This window comes from Plutella xylostella, chromosome 10 (genome assembly GCF_932276165.1).
Source record: "Plutella xylostella chromosome 10, ilPluXylo3.1, whole genome shotgun sequence".
NCBI lineage: Eukaryota > Metazoa > Arthropoda > Insecta > Lepidoptera > Plutellidae > Plutella > Plutella xylostella.
The window spans coordinates 11,153,997-11,177,819 of NC_063990.1; the positions used below are offsets into that span (position 1 = coordinate 11,153,997).

Genomic DNA, 23,823 nt, shown 5'->3' on the forward strand with positions numbered 1-23,823 from the left:
ACATAGGTATAGGTAATTTTACCTTACAGAACTACAAAATTACTTCTAAATTGCTTACCAACAGCTTAAATTTGTTGCTAATAATCGCATTAAATACCAAAGAATGAAACACTTTTACTTTATGGCTCGAAATACTTCAAATTAGCCATTTCTCAAACGAGCTGAAAGTACAGTTTAACAGCCACACAATAGACGGCCTTCGCTCATGTCGCCCGCAACGGTTCCCATGAATCAGGGAAAGTAATTTAAGCTATTAAAGACTAAAATGTAGACCAGTATTAGTGGATGGAGTGACTAGTGACTAGCTGGATCGTTCTCAAGCACATTGCACGATGCAATAGTTACAGATTAGAAGATAGACAGCCGCGCTACTATAGTCTGTTAAAGCCATTCAGTTAGATCTCAGACCAACTATAAAGTTAGATAATAATTAAACTCAACATAAAATAGGCGAACCCAAAAGTCTCATAAAGTCGTCACTCGTTAGCTCGTTACTTGACTGTAAGTACCCAATTCGAGTAAAATTTTAGTTTTGTAATTTTTCACAATGCTGAAATAATATTTTGTCCGTTCAGAATATATATTATAAACCAATGTAAATAATATTATTTTTCATCGCTAAAACTTTCATTAGTACAAGAAAGATGCCTAAAAAAAGGCACTTAAGTACCTCGATTATGTGTGAAGTTAAAGTTATATCACTGACTTACTGTGTTGCAATAAAGAAATTTTTATGTTTATGTTTACTGATGGTAGCACTGCCGATGCGATCGCAAAGTGGATACCTAATTGAAATGTGTTGTATCGCACGCCACACGCTATACAGGGTGTCGGAGAAACCACTCGGTCTCCCCGACTGTTGCAACTGCACTTAATCAATTTGCATGTTGAACTTCTTATGGTAATTAGTTGAGCATTATCCCTTTCCATTCGCTCCAAGTGCAATATTTGTTCCAATTAATTGGTTGTTTACTCACTAAAACCACTCAGGAGGGTTTCATTCATTCAGCAGATTCTCCATTACGTTAAAAGGGAAGCTTTACATAATTTATGCCCGCGGAGAGACTGCTCGGCGTCCCAGTGACAAGTCAAGGCCTTTCCCACGCCCGCTATAAATAGACATTTGACTGTAAACATTTGGTGGCACCAAGTTGAGCGCATAAACATTGGGGTCTGGGCCCTTCCGTGCAGCCACGTGAATAATGATAGGTGGGGTGCAGGACATTGGCCTTCCCTACTTCCGTGCCGACTGGAACCAACAGATTTACGACCGTCGAATGTCCGTTGCATCAAATGGACACTCCAATTGGTGCCGGTGCCAACGCAGTCCAGCCACTCGGTGTAATTACTTTTTGCCGCCTCCAATTTTGAAAATAGAAGGGTGAAACTGAAACTATTTGCCGGTCAAAGCTCTCTAGCTAACCGCTAAGCACAATAACAACAAATCCATCGCCACTCCGCTAGCGCCGGCGGGCGACTGCAGACCATTAGACGGAATGTTTCGAAAGCGTAATAAAATAAATAACACATTTATTCTCCTCAGGTCCCAACTCCGCCGGAGCTAAACAAGGAACTTCATCATTCGAACCTTTCGGATCTCGGGAGTGATTATCACCCAGTGTTAGTGAGTGCTTAGTGCGCGAGTGTGACTTATTCGCTTCTGTCCTCCAGTCGGGGGGCTGTGCGCGGTCGCGACAACAGGCAAGGTGTCTCCCATAAAGCTGTCGGCGATGGACAGTAACTCGGTGTCTCCGATGCCGGAGCTGGCGCCCATCGCGGAGTTCGACAAGTCCCCGCCCTCGCCGCCCAACGAGGAGGTCCCCATGGACGACCTGCCGCCGCCGCCCGCCACCATCAGCCAGCCCGAGGGGAAGACCAAGCTGTAAGTACCAAACTTAGATTAAAGATATAAAATATTAGTGGTACCAAGCATTACTTCACCTTCTTAGCGTGTAGGTACTTGCCATTTCTTTGTTTTCGAAGACTAGCCGCTTTTCAAGCCGACGCTGTGTTTATTGTGCAATGAAATATTGGCATGGATCTTATTTAAAGTACTCCCCTGAGGTCATATTGCAGGTAGCCTTTCTGAATAATTAAACTGCAAAGTCACTTAACTTTTTTAGAATCCCAAAATTAAGTAAGTAAACGATCAATTTTTGAACTTTTGTTTATTAAGCTGTAGCGAGCGAAAAAGTTAAACTTTCAACTTTACGCAGCTTTTTACAGCCTTCATTAATCATAATCGCATTAGCCTCATCTATTCTACATTAACTGGCTGAAATTCAAGACGGAAGACAATGAACGGAAGTCGTTAGCAAGTTTTCAATCGAAGGCTACGTTTTATTGTTATTTCCCGAAGGACGTCACGCTTAAAGTTCAGCCACCTGCTAGAAAAGCTCATTTTATATTAATAAGTAAACAAGACAGTACATAAATATAGATTTAACGTAGCTGTAAAGCTCACTCAACACTGTCGTAAGTCGTAAGAGCTTTTATGAGTATTCCATAACGAGCCGTGTTGCGAGATATAATTAAATTGAAGATTGAAGATAAATTATGATTCCGATCTAAAAATAGTGCAAAAATTGTTAATATGAAGAAGAATTAGCATTTTCTATAGTACTTATAAATACATCATTATTATTTTCCTATCCATCATTAATGGACCTAAGTATAGAAAAACTCTTCGTCTTTGTTCCAAGCACTAAACTAACGCGTACGGAGTTCCCCAAGGGTTGTCTCTAGGTCCACACTAATTCAATATTGTTTCCACCCTCGCATGTTACTGGCAACGTCATCTTTAGTAGTCATTCGAACACTATTGCACTAGCCACGAGCACAAAAGGACATTGAGTTAAAAGTAAACTAACAAGTTCCTTATGTCGCTGCTAGATGGCTCCACTGTAGTTCGAAATGCTTATTAGAAAATGCTGCGCCAACTCTCACGCATCCTATAAAATCTTATCAAAACAGTAAAATTCTATTATTTTATACCTATTGAAAGCACTTTAGCAACTTTGTTATGAAATTAAACTGATGAGGGAAATTTAACCATAACTTTTAGTTGTCTCTTTCTGATAACGTGTTAGCTCAGTAGTTGTCTCGCTCGCACACAAGTGACAGGTTCTTTTGAAGTAGGGCGAAGTAACGAGTTGGAATGGTGAGGAGATCTGTTTGAGCGTCCACGCCGACTCCACGGAGGGACATGCTCACTTGACGCGGTTCGTTCATTATTTTTTTTAAATCAACTTAACCCGTGTTTTGAGTGAAACAGTGTGTGCGACGGAAACTTCGATATTTTACGACATTTCGAACGAGTGTTTTTGAATTGTTTGTGAGTGCAGCGGAACTTGGAAAAATGGCGCGAGGAAAGAGTCAAACGTATGTCTTTTTTGTTTGCTTTTAGTTGTCTACTTTCAAACTAGTTTCTGTCTGCTATCACATAGGTACATAAGTATTTAAAAAATATTTTAAAACTGGTTATTTTTATAAGTACTTACACGTTTTACTCGTTGAATGAGATAAAATATGGATTGAATCTCTTAAAATTATTAAGCGTAAAGCACCCGCATCCTCCGATTGAAACACCGACCCTCAGTATATTTTGATTGAACCTACGCCGGATCCCCGTATCCAATTAATTTAAATCCATTTTGATAAAAAAATGTTTGCTTATCTTTACTTTTTCTGCCTCCATTCGTTCACGCTTATCAAGCTTTATCTGTTAATAAAGTTCGTTTATTAAAACTGAATTAGAGGTTCCGAAAGTGCATACCATGCGAGACTCTGATAATATTGATTGAATTATTAAAGCCTCCTTCACGGTTGGTGAAGCATTCGATGGGTTGATAATGACCGACACTTCGCCACCCTTTGCAATAACATCAAACGTTTCCTGTATACTTGTGGCTAGAGGGTTACTCTATACTGATTAAAAACGAACGAAATAAAGCTTTCGTGCAATAGGCACGTTAAGTAGAACAAGATAAAGTCGTGGCTCGTCCAGCAGCGCACTGAAACTTCGTTTTTCGTCATTATAGAGTGACCCCCCAGGGTTACATAGGCAGGCCCCTGTCCGTTGCAGGGCTGTTTGGTTATGATTTAGTACATCGATAGAAAATAAACAACAATAACAGGAATACTTATAGTTTGCGAATCGATCTCAGTTAGACTTAGACACGACTTCACTGAAATACATGAAAATAAAGATTTACTTATGTAAGTAATAATTTCGAGTATTTAAAATATTTGCAATAAAAACGACATTCCATTTGCCTAAATAATTTGTTTCAGCATCGAGTATCATAATTATGACTGTTACGAAATAAATCAAGGAATAATTACTTACTTGTAAAGTGATTACGTAATTTTCATTGTCAAATTGCTATTCAAGTAATCGGCTGTTATGTTGTCATGTTATACCTACATACTTACAACATACTTAGCAAGTATATTGCGGTTTGATTAGGACTAATACATTACTGAAACAATGAAAGAGTCATAATTCAACATACAAATTAAATGACACCTAAATATGGGTCAGAACATACTTCCCAGAGGATCACCTTCATGTTGAGATCATAGTTAACATGAAAAAATCAAGTTATTTCCCAGGTAAGTACAGAATTTAAAACTTGAAGACTTTGCTAAGTCGTAAAACTGTATTTGTATTTTAAAATGCAGTGATTCCGGTTTCATTTTATGGAATGAAAATAGTCGAATGCAGACTGAGTCTATGAACTATAAGACCCGTTATTTTGTCATTCTTCCACTTATCGATGTAGGTACCTAAATATGTTTGAACTCATCCTACAAATAGTAGCTAACTAGAAAAAATGTTTATAAAACTGAAGCAAAACTTCAGAAAGAATTAAAAGTGGTTTGAGCGTGCACACAGCCGTTTGGCCTTAGAACGCGAATTAAATTCAATATTGAAGAGTGGGACGGGAGCGGGCGCTCAGGAAATGGGATGAAATTGACGCTATTTATTATAGTCTACAGCAGGCGGGCACACGAGACCCTGGCGCGGGCAATATACACCCAGATTATACCAACCGCTTCAAGCTAAACAACGACATACTAAGCATTTATAATATCATACTTAAAGTCAAAGATTACGTAGACTTGCTATACCTACTCACTCAATAAACTGGAACAGTTAACTTCTCTAATCAAATCATTCAGAATTAATAAAGTTTTTAATCAGAGCTAACGGTGGCTCGACGTGATTGGCGGGTCGGGGCAGGTTAGACCGGCGTTAGAGGATGGTTGTGCGGACGCGGCTAGTTTTTGCGACGGCCTGTCCTGCGCAGGGCTAGCGGTTGTTCGCGGAACGTGCCAACACAGCCTCTCTCCCTGTGCTTACATCATGGTCCAAGTACAAATGGATAGCGTTAAAAGTAAAGTAAACTGAATATCGTGGTAAAAGAAATAGATAGATAACTCGTTATTGCACACACATAGAAATGTATGCTTCTGGTTACAAGTTAACCAACAACCTAGCTTATCATGAAATCACGCGGTTGATGTTCCGTGGCTAATCCTTAATGCGTTTGTTCCACGACAACCGCTCGATACTTACACCCTGACATCAGAGTTAGATTGACACAGTTGCATCTGAGCGATTGCTGAGCAGAAAAGGCATCAAGTGCTAAGAAATCAAGATCGGTGCAATAACCACAGATGTGTAGTGGTCAGAGAGTGCTCGAGACCGCAGCATCCGCCCAGCGGCACACTTACTCTGATTTATAGAGGAAACTTGGAATTATAGGGACGTGACTTTATCTATTCACAGAAACCTCACAAGCAAAAAGGTTTAATGATTCCAAGTAGCTACCACCTTTTTCTTTGGTTCTCTAGCAACAAAATAGCTCCAGTTATCTTGTAATTTACAAAGTCAACAGTCACAGTTGCTACAGTATCTAGGTCATAATCAGAATCTTTTATTTGTTCAACTTTTGTTTTCAATGAGCAAACAGCATTTCGTTAGTAGATACCGTGACATAATTATTTAAATGTTTATCATTGTCTACACAAGGTTTTGTAGGCTGAGATTTATGTGAGAGATTCGTAATTTGACGCAAAGAGCTTCTGGGAAGGATCGCGCTCCGCATGAGATCAAATATACCTGTTGGTGTGTGTTTGCTTTGATTTGTCTGTGCGGAGTGTTCGCCTTGTGTTCGGAATTCACTCGTATGATTAGTACCTATGTACAGATACTGTATATTTGTACAGAGGGGGTGAATCCTGCTTTATGTGTCTTCATTACGTATGCGACGTAGTCAGCAATTTGTCCACGTTTCCCTTCCCCTAGCGAAGCAATTGTCGCATTATTGACTGACTGATAAAATCAAATAAAACTATCAATACAGTAACGGACTGGGGGGCATGGATTTCCCTTCGAAGTGCATCAGTGAATACACATTAGTCACATAAAGTTATCTAAGGGTGTTAAAATATTGGCTATTTGGTGACGTACGAAGGAAATTATGAAAAAATAAGTTTTGAGTTCATAAATTTTTCGCTAAGTTTTCAGTACTGGTAAAGGTCAGTGCATAGAGGTCCTTGTTTGCACTAACAGGAATACAGTATAGCTGTAACATAAGTAGGTATATACCTGCCTAGGTATGTGGGACCTTGCTGTAATCATCACATCCTCTCGTCTCGAGCATCTTGTTGAGAGTGTCCCGATGATCGCCGTCGACACATCACGGCCCTTGTTTGTAACGGGTTATTGCTAGTTATTTGATTATCATTTAAAAAGGAAGTCCGATACTCAAGTATCGAAAATGTTATCAAGACGGTGTGCCGTTTATACAAAACAATAACTTGTTTGAAAACGTCTGTAATAAGTACTTTTTTTTAAAGCAAAACTGGATTTATCGTTGCATCGGAATGCAGAAAACCGTCTTGTCCCATCGTGGCTCAGCTATACTATTATAATCCCTATCCTTCGCAGAGATGCAATTACTCGTCATGTACAAAGGATCTCTGAAGTGGAAATAGAAGCTATACAGGCTGCTCGGGTATCTCGACGATATTCCATATTCAAATAATGTCGTCGCCGCCGGCTGCCGTCGCACAATGGAAAATGTGCGGTAACTTTCGCATTTCCATTTTCCCGGATGAAAATACGCGATCGACAGCCCGGATACACCCGTCCGGGACACTTGTGATACAAAGTATAACTACTGTAGGTATATCACATTAACTGTGGTGTGCGTCAAGCTGTTATGAATTCTAATACCGACTACTAGGGGTTTTATTAGGTATTTCTTATTAAACTCTACACTATATAAATAGGTACGAAACTGAGTTTTCAGGGTAAACTAAATTAAAGTAGGTAAATACTATGTACAGTATAAATAATGAACTTCCTACGTACATTGTGGAAGTCTGGATTTGTTCGGTGCAACAGTTTTTGATTTCCAACTTTTTGCACTGTGGTTACGAACCGCTACTATGGTTCATATTTAATGCACTTTAATGCTTTCAATCGCTTGCGTAATACTGTCTGGTAGCCGCAAGGTTTTGTGAATCTCAAGTTGATTTATGGTCAAAAGAGAGATTGATTCGGTTACATAAAAACTAGGTAAGAAGTAAATAAACTAATATTAAATTTACGTCTGTTCCGATTCCGTTCGTGCACAACTTAAATGTCTAGATAAAGTTAACTAACGAACAAATCTGATGCACACTGTGCGAAATACCACACCATATTTTAGCTGTCTATTGAAAAATCTATCACATGCCTTATGTAAGTAAGTAATATTACAACTACTCCTGTACATAATATAATGTACATGTACATTCATTGAAAGCTTAATTAGTCAGAAATCTACAGAGTGTACAGGTTACTTAATTAAGCTCCCGGTTTTCGCTACGTAATGGGTTTTAATTGGATTCTGTACGAACATGGATACGAGAGAGATCCCCTGCACAGTGGCACATACTTGCGCGTGCAAAATGTTGACGTATGAATTTTGCGTCCATTAATAACATGCATCCGTTTGTACCACTGTGCAGATATTACGTCTATGGGCGACGCCATATGCAGATATTACGTCTATGGGCGACGCCTGTTGCCAGTTCGTATTACTTAGGCATGACTCGGACAAGCGCAGTGAATTGACTGTACCTAATTAGATTTCCGTTGTTTGGTTAATTACGAGTGCCGGCCGGTTGAATTGTTTTGTTATACTTACCTAGATGTTTTAGACTTGCTTGTTCTTCTGTTCTCCACAAAACAGGCCTTTGGCCTTTTCAAACAAGGCAAGACTTCTGTGACACAATATTACATTATCTTGAATTTCCTCTATCATTGGGAAGTGGTGGAATAGGTACCTCTAATGTACTATTTCAGTAGGTAGTATTATTCGCGTGTATTTTGGAAATTACGCGATGGCTGAGGCTGCTAGAAGGTGATTAGAAACGATGCTGCACTTTCTTCTACACCTTTCCCGTTCGTGAAGTGTGGCTGTTGAGGTTTTTATCACTTTTCACTAGTTGCCAGTTGATTGTTATAATTATGTAAGTATCATCATCTGGCATTAGAAAAACTAAAATTATAAGTAGGTATATGAGATAAATGCAAACTTTAAATAAATGTAAAGTTGTTATTCAACGAGTTTGTAATATTTTTTGTATGAAAGAGGAATATTCCAAGGCCCAAAGTGACAGGTTCAATGTTTGCCCAAATTTTTCATGATGAATTAACCGCAGCTCAGTGGAGCAGCGACAATGACGAGACACTGTTTGTTTCGAGATAAAACACGATGCCAAACAAAGGCCTTACTCATTGTGTGATAACATCTTAAATCTTAACAGAGTCTTCTACTGACAAAAAATTCGATTGCACTTTCAAACTAAAATTCGTGATGATAACTTATTAAAAACACTTAACATTATTGAAGTTTCGTGTAAAAATAAAGCCAATGAAGTTTAATCAACACGGCTGAACAATAATCAATTAGGAACAGACTCTTTTCAATGCAATTCTATACTCTATGCTACACTCCCATGCATCATGATTGTTTGTCCCATTTCGCATTAGCATGAATGCCACAATACGTCTAGCATTCAGTGTTGGCCGCATTAGCCGCCTGGCTCCTGTGTCGTCAATTTACATAAATGGGTGTTCGCGCGGCGCGGGCGCAGGCCGGCAGTGTCGCGCCCGCCGCCGCCGCCGCCTCATCACGTCGCACGTCGTAATTACTCATCCTGCACCGATTGTCCAGTCTACCACCAGTACACAGTCCACTCCATGCGTCGCCCGCGCCGCTCGCGCCCTCAATGCCATCACGCATCCGTGCCCCGCCCGTGTCGTGTCGTCCCGTGAACAACCCATAGTGATCGCGCATAATCAATTAACTGTGATTCCAATTGTGAAGATGCGTCAGAGGTACCAGATAAAGCAGAGAGTGTATGTATTCAATGGCTTTCTAAACTTATTGTGATCGCGTTGCTTGGTCATTTAGCCTCAATAGACGTAAACAATGGCCAGGTTCTTGGCAATTGAAATGCGCGCGAGTGACCAGACGTGAGGTGTATCAGGGACGAACAATAGGGTAAAAGTGTACGCACTATCAAACGTGAATTAAAGACTTCCTCTAAACAATAACGATATGTTTCGTTTCACATAGCTGCACTGGAGCTGATAACATCTGATACTTGCTATCAAAGTATCAAAACAAGGAACGTTGGATCGGACCAACTGATCTTGCTACAGATATGGCAGCGAATGTGGCATAATTTACACACATTTAACGATCATTAATTATGTGGTTCTGGTGTACTTATTAATGTTATATTGTAACGCATTGTTGGCTAGCAAAGAGCCTCTTGTTTTTGATCATTCATTTTACTTTGTAGATGGCTGTGTTATTTTGACTTCATTTGCATACAACGATTTAACCTTATTGTTATAAATGTGTATAAAGCTTAAGAATATCGGAATTACATATTCTCTAATATATTTGATACTTTATGAACTAAGAACCCTCCTCGGTAATTCTGGGTGTTGTTTAAACTGTTCACCGTACAGCCACCTCAATATAGGCAATTGGTAACAAGAGCATTGTTTGTTACAAACTCCGTTGTATTTGCAAACATGTATTGTGTACTGTCCGATGGAACATTCATTCTACAGAAGCTATATGCCTACTTCCATGTGTAAGTACATAACTTAAAGACTAATACATAATATATTATTAATACGTTTCCCTCTCTGTTTCAGGTAAGTTTTAACTTGTGCCGGTTCAGTAAGTTTGCATGATTACGAATTTTTCGTACATACACTTTACAGAACGCAAGTTAGAATGTAACATAATAGTTATTGCGCCATTTTTAATTACTATAATGCACTTATAAAGCTCTCCAGAAATTACGTAGTAAAAAGCAAAATTATCTCATTGAGCTTCGAGGTTATGACCTATGAACTTTTTCCTCAAGAAGGGGATTTTTAATTAAAATATTAAAAAGTTGTAATAGCTACTCGTTCACCCGACATACGAGGTGCTATCGACAGAACGGCTTATCTCCAGAGATGCTCGAAAACTTTTCGAAGGAAACTTTAATATTTTAATTACTTGCTCCACCGCCTTAACTTAACTGGTGGTTTAACTTCTGATGAATTATTAGAGTTAAACTCTGTTTAAAATTATTCCATTTCTGAATTCAGAGTGTGAGTACCTATCTACACAGATTATGATTATGGCTCCATAGATACATAGAATCCTTTAATGGTACTACACAAGCAGAAAAGAAATGACAAAACTTACCTATATACTAACACAAAGTATGCGGCTAAAGCTTTTTTTTTGTTATTTTTTGGTGTTGTAATATTTTATTTGAATATCATAAGTAAAAAAAGTCATAATTCAAATATCTATGTACACAAGGTATACTTAGTACAATTAAACTTGTGGGAATATGTAACTAGGATTCGTGACATAAGTAGTGTACCTCCGTCAATTTTAGTGAGGATATAATTACGATATAAGTTTACAATCAATTATTGAATGTTAATTCTGGCTTCCACATACTGCAGGAAATGTAGCAATTCAGCGAGGAAATTGCTCAGTAGCCGAGTTACTGAAGAATTCATTACCAATCGAAATTTAATTATGTTTTTATAAGTCAATTTAAGATCTTCTTGTGTATATGTCGCAGGCATCTGGTTTAATCTCCTGTTTGATAAGCTAATTTATTTGCAAAAAATAACAATACAAGTGCTTTTTGTGTCAGCTGTTCGCTGTTAGACGCCATATTTGTTTTATTCACCACCTGACTGATTTTAAGTCCGCTAACTAGTTGGACGTTTTGTGACGCTTGTACAATCAACGTTCGGTCTAGTCATACAACTGAATAGCGCCATCCAATGAACGGGCTAGTGGTTCAATCAAACAGGAGATTAAACCAGATGCCTGCGACATATATAAATCTCAAAATATTGCAGATGATAAAGTCAGGGTATTTTATGTGACATCAAACGAGACCTTACCTAGCCATTCTGAACTGAAACTGGCACTTAGGCTATTACGCTTCGAACGTGGTTTTTCTGTGAAAGATAAGGCGTGTTTTAACAATAAATAAATCGTAACCACTTCGTAACAAACAAGTTACGAATAAATAAGTTGACGACATTGCCATAGCAATACAGTTTTGTCACGAAACTCACGAATGTTTGCAAGTTGTTATGACAAAGCTATTGCCTATTTTACTCCCATTTAGAGTAGTAGCACAAAATCATACCATAGTTTACAGTGTAGCATTAGACCAGTGTACGCCCTTAGCTGATCAGAGAAAAGTACCAATTTGAAAATATATGTGGACTACACGGATATGTGTAAAACTGTAAATACGTAATCAAAACAATATTTTGATTGATTGTGTTTTTACCTTAATCCTACCTCTACGCTATGTGAAATATGAAACCTATGTTAGTAGTAGTACCTACTATGTGCATCTTCTCAATATTTCGCATATCATTCAGGCAGGCCCACACTGAAATAGTGATTTGAAATAGTCCTTAGTTAAACTAGCTTTAAACTGCAGTATTGAAAGGGCTGCGTAGGCGCCGACGTTAGCCGAAGGAATGCGGAAAACAGCGAGTGAACGAGCCAGATCAGCCAATCATTGAGTAAAAGGCTCTTTGTTACTACTGCCCGTTCACTTCAAGTCGTCCCATTCCAAAAGGGTTACACTAGCTTAAAAAAAATGAACGAATGAGAGCTGTCATGCAATTGGTAGGTTTATAAGTACACATGATAGAGTCGTTTGGTGATGAGTATCGCCGCAGCGAGCACTCCGAATCTAACCCTCAAATTCATAATCAAATCAAAATCAAATCAAATCAAACTCTTTATTCGTGTACACAGGTAAATGGAGATCTTATACAATTGGTAGTAGGTACATTCCATGTACTGCTTATTAAGCATACGAACATTTAGTGATATAGCACACTAGTTAATACACATGCAAACTAATAGTAACAGGCAAATGTACAAAAGAAGGTATCCAATTAACAATATTATCAATCAATAATTAAATTTAAATTAAATAGGTATTAAATAATAGCTAAGGTGAGTAAATAAATAGATTGTAAGTAATTAGAAAAAGTCAATGTCATAAAGTAAATAATTCGTAACCGAGTAGTCCATTGTCAATCTCATTCGTTACCTATATTGTAGTATCTCCAAAAAATTCTGTTATCGTATAATAGCATTTATCAGTCAATAATTTAAATAATTTTCTTTTAAATAATTTTAGGTCTAAATCTCTAATACTGTTCGGTATTTTGTTATAGATAAGTGGTGACATGCAGAAAACACTTTTATTCATTAAAGCAGTCTTTGAGCTTTGGATACATATCCTATTCCTATGGATCGAACGGATTCTACTGGAGTGATGTACATCTGCTGCTTTGATGAAGAGATTAGGATTTGTTTTTACAAATAACGCGACTTCGTAGATATAAAGACTTGTTAGAGTTAATATTTCATTTTTTTTAAAGTACGGCTTACAGCTGTCTGTCGTTTTAAGACCACACATTGATCTGATAATTCTTTTTTGCGCTTTAAATATTGTATCTTTTTTAGTGCAGTTGCCCCAAAAAATTATCCCATAACGAAGTGTGGATGCCACATATGCATGATAGGCTATTATAAGTGTATCCATATTAACAATACCTCTCAGTCTGAAAAGCATATATGAGTGTTTACTGAGCTTTGAACAAAGATCATTCGCATGATCGTTCCACGTTAGTTGGTTGTCTATATTAAGACCTAGAAATTTAGTTACTCGTGTTTCATTTACGGGCTGGTTGTTGTAAGTTATTGTAACATCAGGAATGGTTTTTCTCTGATGAAACATCATCAATTTAGTCTTACCGAGATTAGCTACTAAGCTATTGTCATCTAACCAGTTTATAATTTCTGACAGGTTCTTATTTATTGTCTCCTCATAGCTGAGTTTATCTGTGCATTTTATTATGACAGTGCTATCATCTGCGAAAAGGATCATGGGATTGGAAACATGTTTAGGAAGGTCATTAATATAAGTCAGGAATAACAGTGGGCCCAGTACACTGCCCTGAGGAACTCCATGTAGTATTTCTCTATTATCCGAAAGGTATTTTATTTCCATTTTAGTTTTAGGACACATTTTGGTTATTTGTGTACATTGTTTCCTATTGCTTAAGTATGACTTTATGAGTTCAATAACGTTGCCCCTGATACCGTATGATTTCAGTTTACTAATTAATATATTATGATTTACGTAGTCAAAGGCTTTAGTCAAGTCCATGTATATGGCACATACGGGAGTTTTTTCATCTATACATGTCATTACTTTACTTAAGAATTCAAAAATTGCTAAATTTATAGTCATATTTTTTCGAAACCCCTTTTGCTCGTCTATAATAATATTGTGCTTGTCAAAAAATGATGTCAAAGAATTATAAATATATTTTTCAAATACCTTGGAAATTACTGATATTAGTGCTATAGGTCTATAAAACTGCATTTCTTCTCTGTTGTCTTTTTTAAATATAGGAAGTACAGTCACTGGTTTAAGTTTATCCGGATATATTCCGTAACTAACGCATACGTTAATTACGTATGCTAAGTGGGGAGCTACTGTTTCTGCTACGTATTTAAGTACATTAGTAGAGATCTCATCATAGCCAACGCTATTCGTGTTTTTTAAATCTTTGATAACCTTTATTAAAAGCATTGGCTATATCCTTTGGGTCAGTAAGTAAATTGTGATCTAATTTTATCTGTTTTATTTCCTCTTTGGGAAAGTTTGAAGTACTATTTATGACTTTCCATGTTGCTTTTGACTTGTTTTGTGCAATTTGGATGTAGTGATTATTTTGGGCTTTTTGTGTGAGCTTAATAACCCTTCTATATCTTTGTGAATAAGATTTTAATTTTATTTTATTACTTTCAGTTGGTTGTGTTCTGTAGTTCCAAAGAAGTTCTCTTTGTCGCCTGCTACATTTGCGTATGCCCTTTGAAATCCATCTCTGCTTCTTTTTTGTATATATTTTGATGATTTTAAATGGGAAGCAAAGATTAAAAATCAACAAAAATGTCTCTAAGAATGAACTGTATACTGCCTCTGGTTCATTTAGAGAATACATCTCTGAAAATGACATATTTTTTATGTGTTTGTTAAAGAGTTTAAGATTTTCTTCACTGAAATCCCTTTTTTTGACGAACCAGTATTTCATTTTCGTATATTTTTTAACAGGAATAGATAGCAGTTGTGCTGTGTGGTCCGATAACCCATAGTCTAGTACTTGGGCTTTACAGCCCCTACGAATGTTATGTGCATAGTTATCGATACACGTTCCGCTTGATAGCCGGGTAGGTTCGTTGATCTCTAGTTTTAGATCATACTCCAAGAGGGTATTTTGAAAAAGTCTAGACTCATTATTATTTTGCAATCTATCAATATTAAAATCTCCACAAAGGATGATTTTTTTATTTGATTTCTTACATAACTTATTCAGTACACAGTCTAATTTTTCATAAAAGATCCCTAAATATTTCTTTTTTTCTTTCGATTTAGGTATTCTATAGGCACATACAATTATTACACTATGTTCTACGAGCTCTATTGCGCAAAGCTCTATAACACCTGAAACAGATAATTTTGCTACGTCTTTAATTTCTTTATATTGGTGATAGTTTTTAACGAAAATGCAGGTGCCTCCTCTTCTTTCATCGCTACGTGAGAAGTTCGCTGCAAGTTGAAAATTTGGAATATTTATCATCTTTTCTTGGCCTAATTGCACAAAAGATTCAGTAGCACATATAACGTCTACATCAATTCCCGCAGTGTTAAGATTTTCAAGATGAACAATTAATAGATCGGACTTATTTATAAGTCTAGCTATATTTTGATGAAATATAGATATGCTATCATGTACAAAAGTATTAGATTTATTTGAATTATTGACGAAAAAAGTCGGGGTCATTTATGTGGTCTGTTGTAGAATTGTCAAAATTATTATTTATGTTCATAATGTCATTTAATGCGTATTTAATGTCATCAAATACTACGTTCATGCCTACGTCATTTACATGTCCTTGTTGTAAAAACATATTGTAGTTATATTTTATATTTTTATTAGTGTCCATCAAAAAAACATGCTTATGTGTGGATACATCTAAGTACAGTAGATTATTGAAGGTCTCTACTCTCCAATTGTACATAGTTTTATAACCATTGTATTTATATGTCGGGAGGCATATTAGGATATTAGTGTTCTCAATTTGCTTTGTAGCATTTCTTATTAAGAGGACTAGTTCAAAATAATCGTTTGTTTTTTTAAAATCGTCTTCTCCAATCATTACTACGCAAAAATCATTTCTAGTCAGGTGTTTAGTGTTTTCCGCGATATCTTTAAACAGTTCCCTGATTCCTGCATTAGTATTCAGGTTGTGACAAATCTTGAACGTCGGTCCTAATTTTTCTTCACTTATTTCCAATATATGATTGGTCTTATTGGCTGATTTAATCAAAACATTCTGTTTATTTTTCGATTGATACTTCTGCTGTCGGGTTGAGGGTTTTGAGCCTTTAGGTATTTGTGATGGTAAGCTTTGTTCCGGTTCTTGTGACTTTGTTTGTGTCTGCGCATCAAGTTTTGAGGTTAGTGTTTCCTTATTTTGAACGTAGGTATTGTAAATTTACAACAAGGTTAAAATTGACTTTGAAACACACGAGTTTCGACTCTTTATGTCAGTGAAAAGGTTGAAATTCGTATATCACAACGTAATTTTTAAGCCTATTGTAAAGTGTCAAAAAGCTCTATGAATTTGGAGGTAAGTATTTCCTAAACTAGAGTGACCCTTCTCATTTTAATTCTCAAACGAAAATACGCCCTGTGCATGTGATTTAAGGCTCAGTTAAGCTAAGATACAGTTGAAAGTGGAATTCAGATTATTGACGGAGAATAGACTGGGTCTGTAGCAATGTCAGTCGGTTTGTAAAATAGTACTTAGACCGGTTAATTCATTCACTATGGCTGAGTATTTTACTTCCGCACCATTTTGCTATATAGTTAAGTAGATAAAAGTACTTAACTTACAATGTAAAATACATATAGGCACACCTCTATTATAATAACTCATCACAAAGTTAATAACACTTGTAAGAATTGCATTGCTATATTTGCGACCCTTCCGCCATGTTGTACATAGATACAGTTTAAACTTGGTCGATTATGAAACAGCCTCTAAATCTAAATACGGCCGCGTTCACACTCATTTAATCAAACTAGTCCAGTGCAACAGGTCCTATTCGTGACTGCTTCCGCTTGAAACATTGAGTTAGCCGTGAAAGCCTTCTAACAGCTGTATTTTGGTGATTTCGGGCACAAGGCCAGGCGGAAATGTATTTTTAATAAATATTAGGCAAGCTTCACTACGTAATGGACAAATTGCAATGGCGTAAATACCTAATGCATTTGTGTATTTTATTACTTAACTGTATTACTTATTGTTAAACATTAATATCTTTTTATCTAGAATAAAGAAAAAGAGTCCTACATACCTTCCAATCTGAGTTTTACACGTTTTTCTCGAGCAGTGAAAATCGAATCGCTTTTCTCGCCACTACTCTAACGGAGTAAAACTCGCACTTCCTTACAAATTGTTTTAAAAAGTTAAATTTAGGTAAATTAATTAGCCGTGAAGCCCTCTCCTGTATACTTAATGTGAATCCCGCTGGACAAGTGGACATGCCCCTCTCTTCCAAAAGGTTTATTACATCAGAGAAAACTAGGATTCATAATTAAACTCCCACCTCACTTTTGCTAAAAAAGGCTTCAAAGGGAGCCTGAAGTTGGTATTTTTACAAGCTTTATGCGTAATAAATGATATCTACAGTTGTAGATGAGGTACAAAGTTAATTATGATCCTACACCCATACTTACATAATTTAAATTTTATGTGAAAAGGATTCATCGCAAAAATAAGTTAGAAATCTACCATATCACAGAAGTTAATGGAACCAATCAAAATGGCTACTATCCGTTATCAATATCAATGACAATCAGGCTGCTGTTTGATCGATAAAATCGATTCTTTAAAAAGCGAATGTGTTATTGTTCCATCGCCGCACTCGCCAACACACCCCAAGTTCTTACATTCAAGAGAGTTCATTTAAATACGATAATACTCGTAAACACCAATTTCGTGGACCGTAATTATTATCTATCCGGAATGACTGAAGTGGTTTTAACTTGGAATTTTCAATATAATAATATATAATAAATATAAATATAAACACTCACACCTTGTACTAATGTACTCCCTTGCGGGGTAGGCAGAGGTGCATTGCTGCACCCACTTTTCGCCAGTGTTTATGTCAGTCCCAATGTAATAGGGGGCGGGCCTATTGCCATTTTACGGGCACATCCAAGACCCGAGAACAAATATCTGTGTTTAAACTAATATCTACCCCAGCCGGGAATCGAACCCGGGACCTTCAGCTCAGTAGTCAGGGTCACTAACCACTACGCCATTCGGCCGTCATTCATTTAAATTACAATAATAAACACCAATTTCCTGGAACGTAATTATTAGCTATCCGGAATGACTGGGGTGGTTTTAACTTGGAATTTTCAAGGAGTATTTTATCTTAGTGAACCTATCTAAGTTGGCGTATTCGGCTTAAGGTTTTCCTTGTAAGTTTTCTTGGGGCTACTTTAGTCGACTTACTAAATGAGACAGGCGCAAGTTCCGTTCTGTCGTGTCGCGGTGCAACTTGGAACTCTCCAGTGAACTTTTGCGAAGAACTTGGAAAAGTCTTAATGTATTTAATGAAGGTAACTAACTAAATGTCCCAGCTATTTCAATTTTGAACATATCTTCTGATCTGATGCATTTGGAACATTCACCTAGGAAACTGGCAGACATGTTTCTAAGAATGCAAATACAGGGAACTCACATGCAGAACATATTCTAAGTACATATAACATACGTCCTTATCTTTTAGCTTAACTTGTTTATCCTTAGAATCAAACTTGAACGGCAATATAATGCAGGTGCAGAAAATAACTAGCTATTGGCTAATGCCGAGGCTCCCTTCAAATGATCCATCATTCTGCGTAAGATCATGTAATTTCAACAATAGCCCATTCCGTATAATAGCAATATATGCGCTCACTTGGGGAACGCTTGCATACACTTTCTGTATGTTATAGAGAAGGTACAGTGGTTTCTAGCTGAACTGCAAAATATTCATTTTCAGGTAAGTACATAGTCACCTACTTATAATAATTAAATAAATTTTCTTCGGGTTAAATCTTTTCCAATTTTAATTGCGTATAAATATATTATTTTAGGTAGCTTTTAGTATGAAAAATCACAATTAATTTATTAAGCACAATACCTGCTGAAGAACAAATAGGTAGGTACCTACTGTATTAACTTACTACGCCTTCTTAACAATAATCCCGGGGCGAGATATGAACTTATGACTATGAGGCTGTTAAAATGAAAGGCAATAAGGCTAAGGGTCGAGTGACCAGAGGCTATAAGATGTATTGCGAGGTGTTCTGTGTTGCACAAACCACAAACAAAAGCACGTAGAAAACATTCACCAATCAGCGATAAGCTTTTATCTTGTGAGATGTCCGCAGCGCTGTGATTGGTAGAATTAGTCCACGTTTATCAAGACGAGACGTCATGGATTGAGGTGTAATTTGAATAATTCCTCAAAATACTAATCGCTTAAGAATCTCTAAACGTTTTGTAATCAAATTGCAATCGAAATGTTATTTCAATGATTTCACTTTCATTTGTTGACCGATTTGGATAAACACTATTGAGTTGTCTTTGTGTTATGTAATACAAAATATGTTTGAGGATGTAGGTACCTGCCCAGTAATGTTCAGATAGATAACATCTAAGAACTCCAAACATGACGCCATAATGATTTAAATCCTAAAGGTTAAAGATTAAGAATGATGTTAACATAAGGAGATTTTTTTTATTTCATTTTAATTTTAATATACTTAGTGCCAATTTCTCCATAGTCGGTTATCCAACCGACAGGGATTGATTTATAAATTAAACGTCATCTCCATATAAAATTCATGACAGATGTGTCAAAAGTTAACCACTACTCCCTGGTTATGCTCTAACCGAGAATGGAGAAATTGGCACTTACGTATGTAAGTCTAATTTGGCCACTGATAAAAGTTTATACCGCAACAGCTACACAAAAATCTTTTCAAAGTTTCCAACCACTTAAAATGGATGGGGGAGGCCAAGCTTAGTAATAAAATAGGATAGAGCTTTTAGATGCTCGTACCGTATTTACGAGTATCTTATCTTAACATAGAATAGTTTAAATTATTATATTGTAGTTTGTGTTAAGTATAAGTTTGTAACGTTAGACGTATTTTAAATATCGGGCGTAAACCTAGGATATCTTTATTCGAAAATATTCACATAACATAGGTACTTTACGTTAAGTTAAGAGTAATTTTACCTATCGTTAAGGGGGGTCACTCTATCTTACGAAACTAATTTTCGGAGTGCTTCTGCTTAACAGCGTTATAACCCTCCAGAATCTAATTACGAAACGGACAATGACTCTATATCGACATCGACAGAGTGTCGCATGATTCACGGATGGAATTAATTGAAGAGATTAATTGTGTCCTGACCCCGCGGGGGGGGGGGGGTGTCTCCTACGCACGTCCAGGTCCTGGCTGAAGAGCCAAGAGTCATCAGGTCTTGAACTGAATCTGTTTGTTTCCGTCGCTTTTATTAAAAAAGTATTATTTTTGTTTATCGAGATTTTATACCGTATTTATAAAGTTTGCGACTATAAATATAAATTATTTTTGTTAGTCTAATAGAGTATAGACTGAAAAAAGAAAGCTTAGTTAGTCATGTTTAATAATTATACTTATACTTAAATTAAGATATCAATAAAAATATTATCTTTTGAATAAAGGCACAATAGATCCCACATGACTCACCTGAGTCTCACTATTGTGAACTTAATTTATTTATTCTCCGTAAAAATAATGCATCTTTGTTAGAGTAAGAGAGATGAGCTTAAAAGTGCAAATTAAATTTCTCTGCGGGTTACAAAGGCCGCGGAATGAGGGGCCTCATCTAAATTGCATGTTCTGAGCTTTCTATGAATAATGGAACACTAGTTTTATGCCGCGGTTTTGCTTTTCATTGGCGGCTATTCAAATTTTCAGCTGGCTGTTTTGTAACTATAAAGGGAGAATTTTCACTGCTAAAATTAAGGGTGAAAAATTAACCGAAATTAATCTAAAAAGTTGTTACAAGATATTTAAAAAGGTTCATAAATTCACCCGTAAGGTATTGGCAAAGTTTCATTCTATTCAATATAATATTATGCTTGTTGCAAGTATTGACATGAATATTTGTTCTAGATGTACAAGATGAATATTGTGGTGTATTATGTTGTACATAATAGGTTACATGGAGAAAAAATTCAAAATTCTTGCTATCGGCACTTCAAAAATGTGAAACAGAAACTTGTTCGTCACTTTTATATTTCTGCTGACTACGATAATGGCTGACTTTAACGTGGGATAGTTTACGAGTAAGCTGTTTCATAATTTGGCTCTAAATCTGTCAAGAGTTGACAAAGAGCATGGAAAACGAAAACAAAGGTGGTTTCAACAGCGCTCTCGTTTGATGTGGCTGTATAATTAATTAATTAGTCAGGTAGGTAGAGGTACAGTGAGGACACCATCGCTTATCGTAATCCTAAATGATTTGTTCATAAAGCCGGCACGACCCATTATAAGACGCGCTCTGTCATCAATGCCGTTGCGCTAGTTTTTGATTTAGAGTTTTTATATACTTTGCACCCTTATCACTGGCCTGTTATGAACTTGTTTTTCTTTCGTCCTCATGTCTCTGAATCAATCCTATCTAAACATAATAGAATATAAGATACGTAGTAGATAGGTAGTAATATCCGAAGAAATAGTGGAATTGGGAATACCTACTTAGAATGACTCAACGAAAATCGCAACATCTGCTCAATCTTCGCACTTGCTGTAGCTATTAGAGATAATAGTTCCTGAGTTGTACCCATGTACACATTGTACATGTACATAGGTAGTTATGATTACGAGCTGGTTCCCGTGGCCAGTTCATTGGCCAGGTTTCACTTTCTTGGCGAATCAGAGCGCCTCGTGGGCCCAGGGGGGTCACTCTATATGAAAAACGAAGTTTCGAAACGCTGCTGAGCGAGCCACGGCTCAATCGCGTTGTATTAAACGTGCCGATTGTACAGTTAGTTTTTCGTCAGTATATAGTGTAACCCTCCAAGCTCCTGCCACGGTGACTGCACTCCATGATTGCGTAAACCCTATGGTTTCTAATACTTTGCAGTTTTCACTTTTCATACGTAGAAGCAATGGTGACAAGTCAATTTCGTAGCTAAAGTGTCGGCTTACCTATGTTGTGTGATTACATCCGTGGTACGGAGTCTTGTTTGTAAATGTTAGCGGCCATCGATTTATCATCGTTTTCTTCCGTCTGTTCAACTACATTCTCTTTTATTTGACATTGTCGCTTGTCTCCACTTCATCAGGCGTGGTGTTTAGACAGATACAATCACCTAAGCGACACGTACAAGAAATTATATCGGTCAAGAGCCCAAGGCCGGGGACCCAGCTGCTAACCCACACAATCGAACCTGTCGCCAAACAATGCAAAGATCCGAATGCCTCCCACGAGGGCTTGTGTACGTTTTGCAACCACATCTGTCAGAGTGCCGCGAATCGCTGATGTATGCGCATTGGAAGTAGATACAAATGTACCTAGTTAGGGTAATGAAGACTATTTCCATTATTTGCAGACGTTCTGTGTTGTGCTGATGAATGTTGAATGGTTATTTCCGTTTGCTAGTCGTCACTACATCTAGAAGCTTTTCTAGATATCATACAGAATACGTCTCATATAGGTATATTTTTTCAATTAAGAATAGGGATTTAATATTTTATTTATTTAATGGTTTGTGTTAGCACTTATACTTAAGTATACATAAACTACTTACATAAAACCTACGTACTTAATTAATTGTAAGTACTTATATTTAGTTATTATTGTAGCTGTCATATAAAGTTTGTAATTTTATCTAGCTTTGAATTTTTAGCTAGGAAATATTTCAAAGGAAAACCTAGGTAGGTTTGTCGCTTTCCATATTGCGTATCCGTAACATATTGTTTGTTGTTGTGTAGTGTATATCGCCTGAAGAGCGCTTGTAAGATCGCTGTATAACTAATATGTGATGTTCATACCAAACTTTTGTGACTTTTCCTCTTGGACATTCAAGTCACGCGCGATGAAAAGGCTGTATCGAATGGGTAATGCTCAATGAACTAATGATATAACCCACTTTGTTGTGCTAGAATTACAGTTTATATTCCTTTTACCGTTTGGCTTTTACTAAAACATGTACTTATTAGTAAATGTACTTTGCGTGATGAGTCAATGATCTCTGATACTACGATTGTTGACTACTTGATATGGAGTTAGTTGCATAAGAATGATCTGACTTCAAATTTAAGTTGGTTAGTAGTTATGATACAATGATTATATTATATACTCTATTGTAAGTAAGTATGTATAAATCAACCATAATTAGATTTATAGTTACGCAGAAGCTTAACTAGTTGAAGTCCAAGCTTTTCACTTGAGTCAGTCTATGATTTTAGTACCTACATTTAGTACATTACCCCGTATGTAGGTATAAATAGTAATTTGTATAAGCAGTTCTAATATAGAGTTTGTTAAAGATACAAATCTACACTCGCAAAATTTTCGCAAAGTATCTAACAAGAATAACACCGTTATTTGCCGGTCCACCGCTAACACTACAACGTGAGATGGACAGAGCCTACAACTATAAGACGACAGGTTTTTGTGCCATTAATCTCCGGTCGGGTCATATTTAATGAATAATATTATTAAGAAAGTAGGTACTTACCAAGTATGCGGACCTCATACGTTCTACAAATCTACATGTGTATAGGATGATGTGAGTTTGGGGTTTGTGAGATGTGATGCGGGGGCGGTGCGGGGCGGGTTATACCCGTCCGGGTTTTGAGTATTAGCATATCAATTATTTTGCGGGTTAATTCGAATTTCCTAATGAAAGTTCCTTTTACAAATAAAAGCTATAGGCTTCCTATATGCACATCCTATAAATACATGAATATATGTATTTACCATCTTATGGAAAACTTATCACGATGACTGTTATTTATTCCTTCCGTTGCAACACTCTGTAACGATGTAACAA

The 23,823-nt window shown here is 36.8% G+C and overlaps 1 protein-coding gene across 5 annotated transcripts in view; it reads left to right on the plus strand.

Moving 5' to 3' along the window:
- The first annotated feature begins 1,544 nt into the window (after nucleotides 1-1,544).
- LOC105395397 (plasma membrane ascorbate-dependent reductase CYBRD1) overlaps nucleotides 1,545-23,823 on the plus strand; it is a 43,176-nt gene continuing 20,897 nt past the window's right edge. The window contains exon 1 of one of the 5 annotated variants that reach the window (XM_038118147.2): nucleotides 1,545-1,882. In XM_038118147.2, coding sequence (XP_037974075.2) covers nucleotides 1,731-1,882 — 152 coding nt within the window. In that variant the 5' untranslated portion in view covers nucleotides 1,545-1,730. Of the gene's footprint in view, nucleotides 1,883-3,126; nucleotides 3,382-9,095; nucleotides 9,422-23,823 lie in introns of those variants that run through there. The other 4 variants (XM_038118148.2, XM_038118150.2, XM_038118149.2 and 1 more) reach the window with 4 other exon arrangements.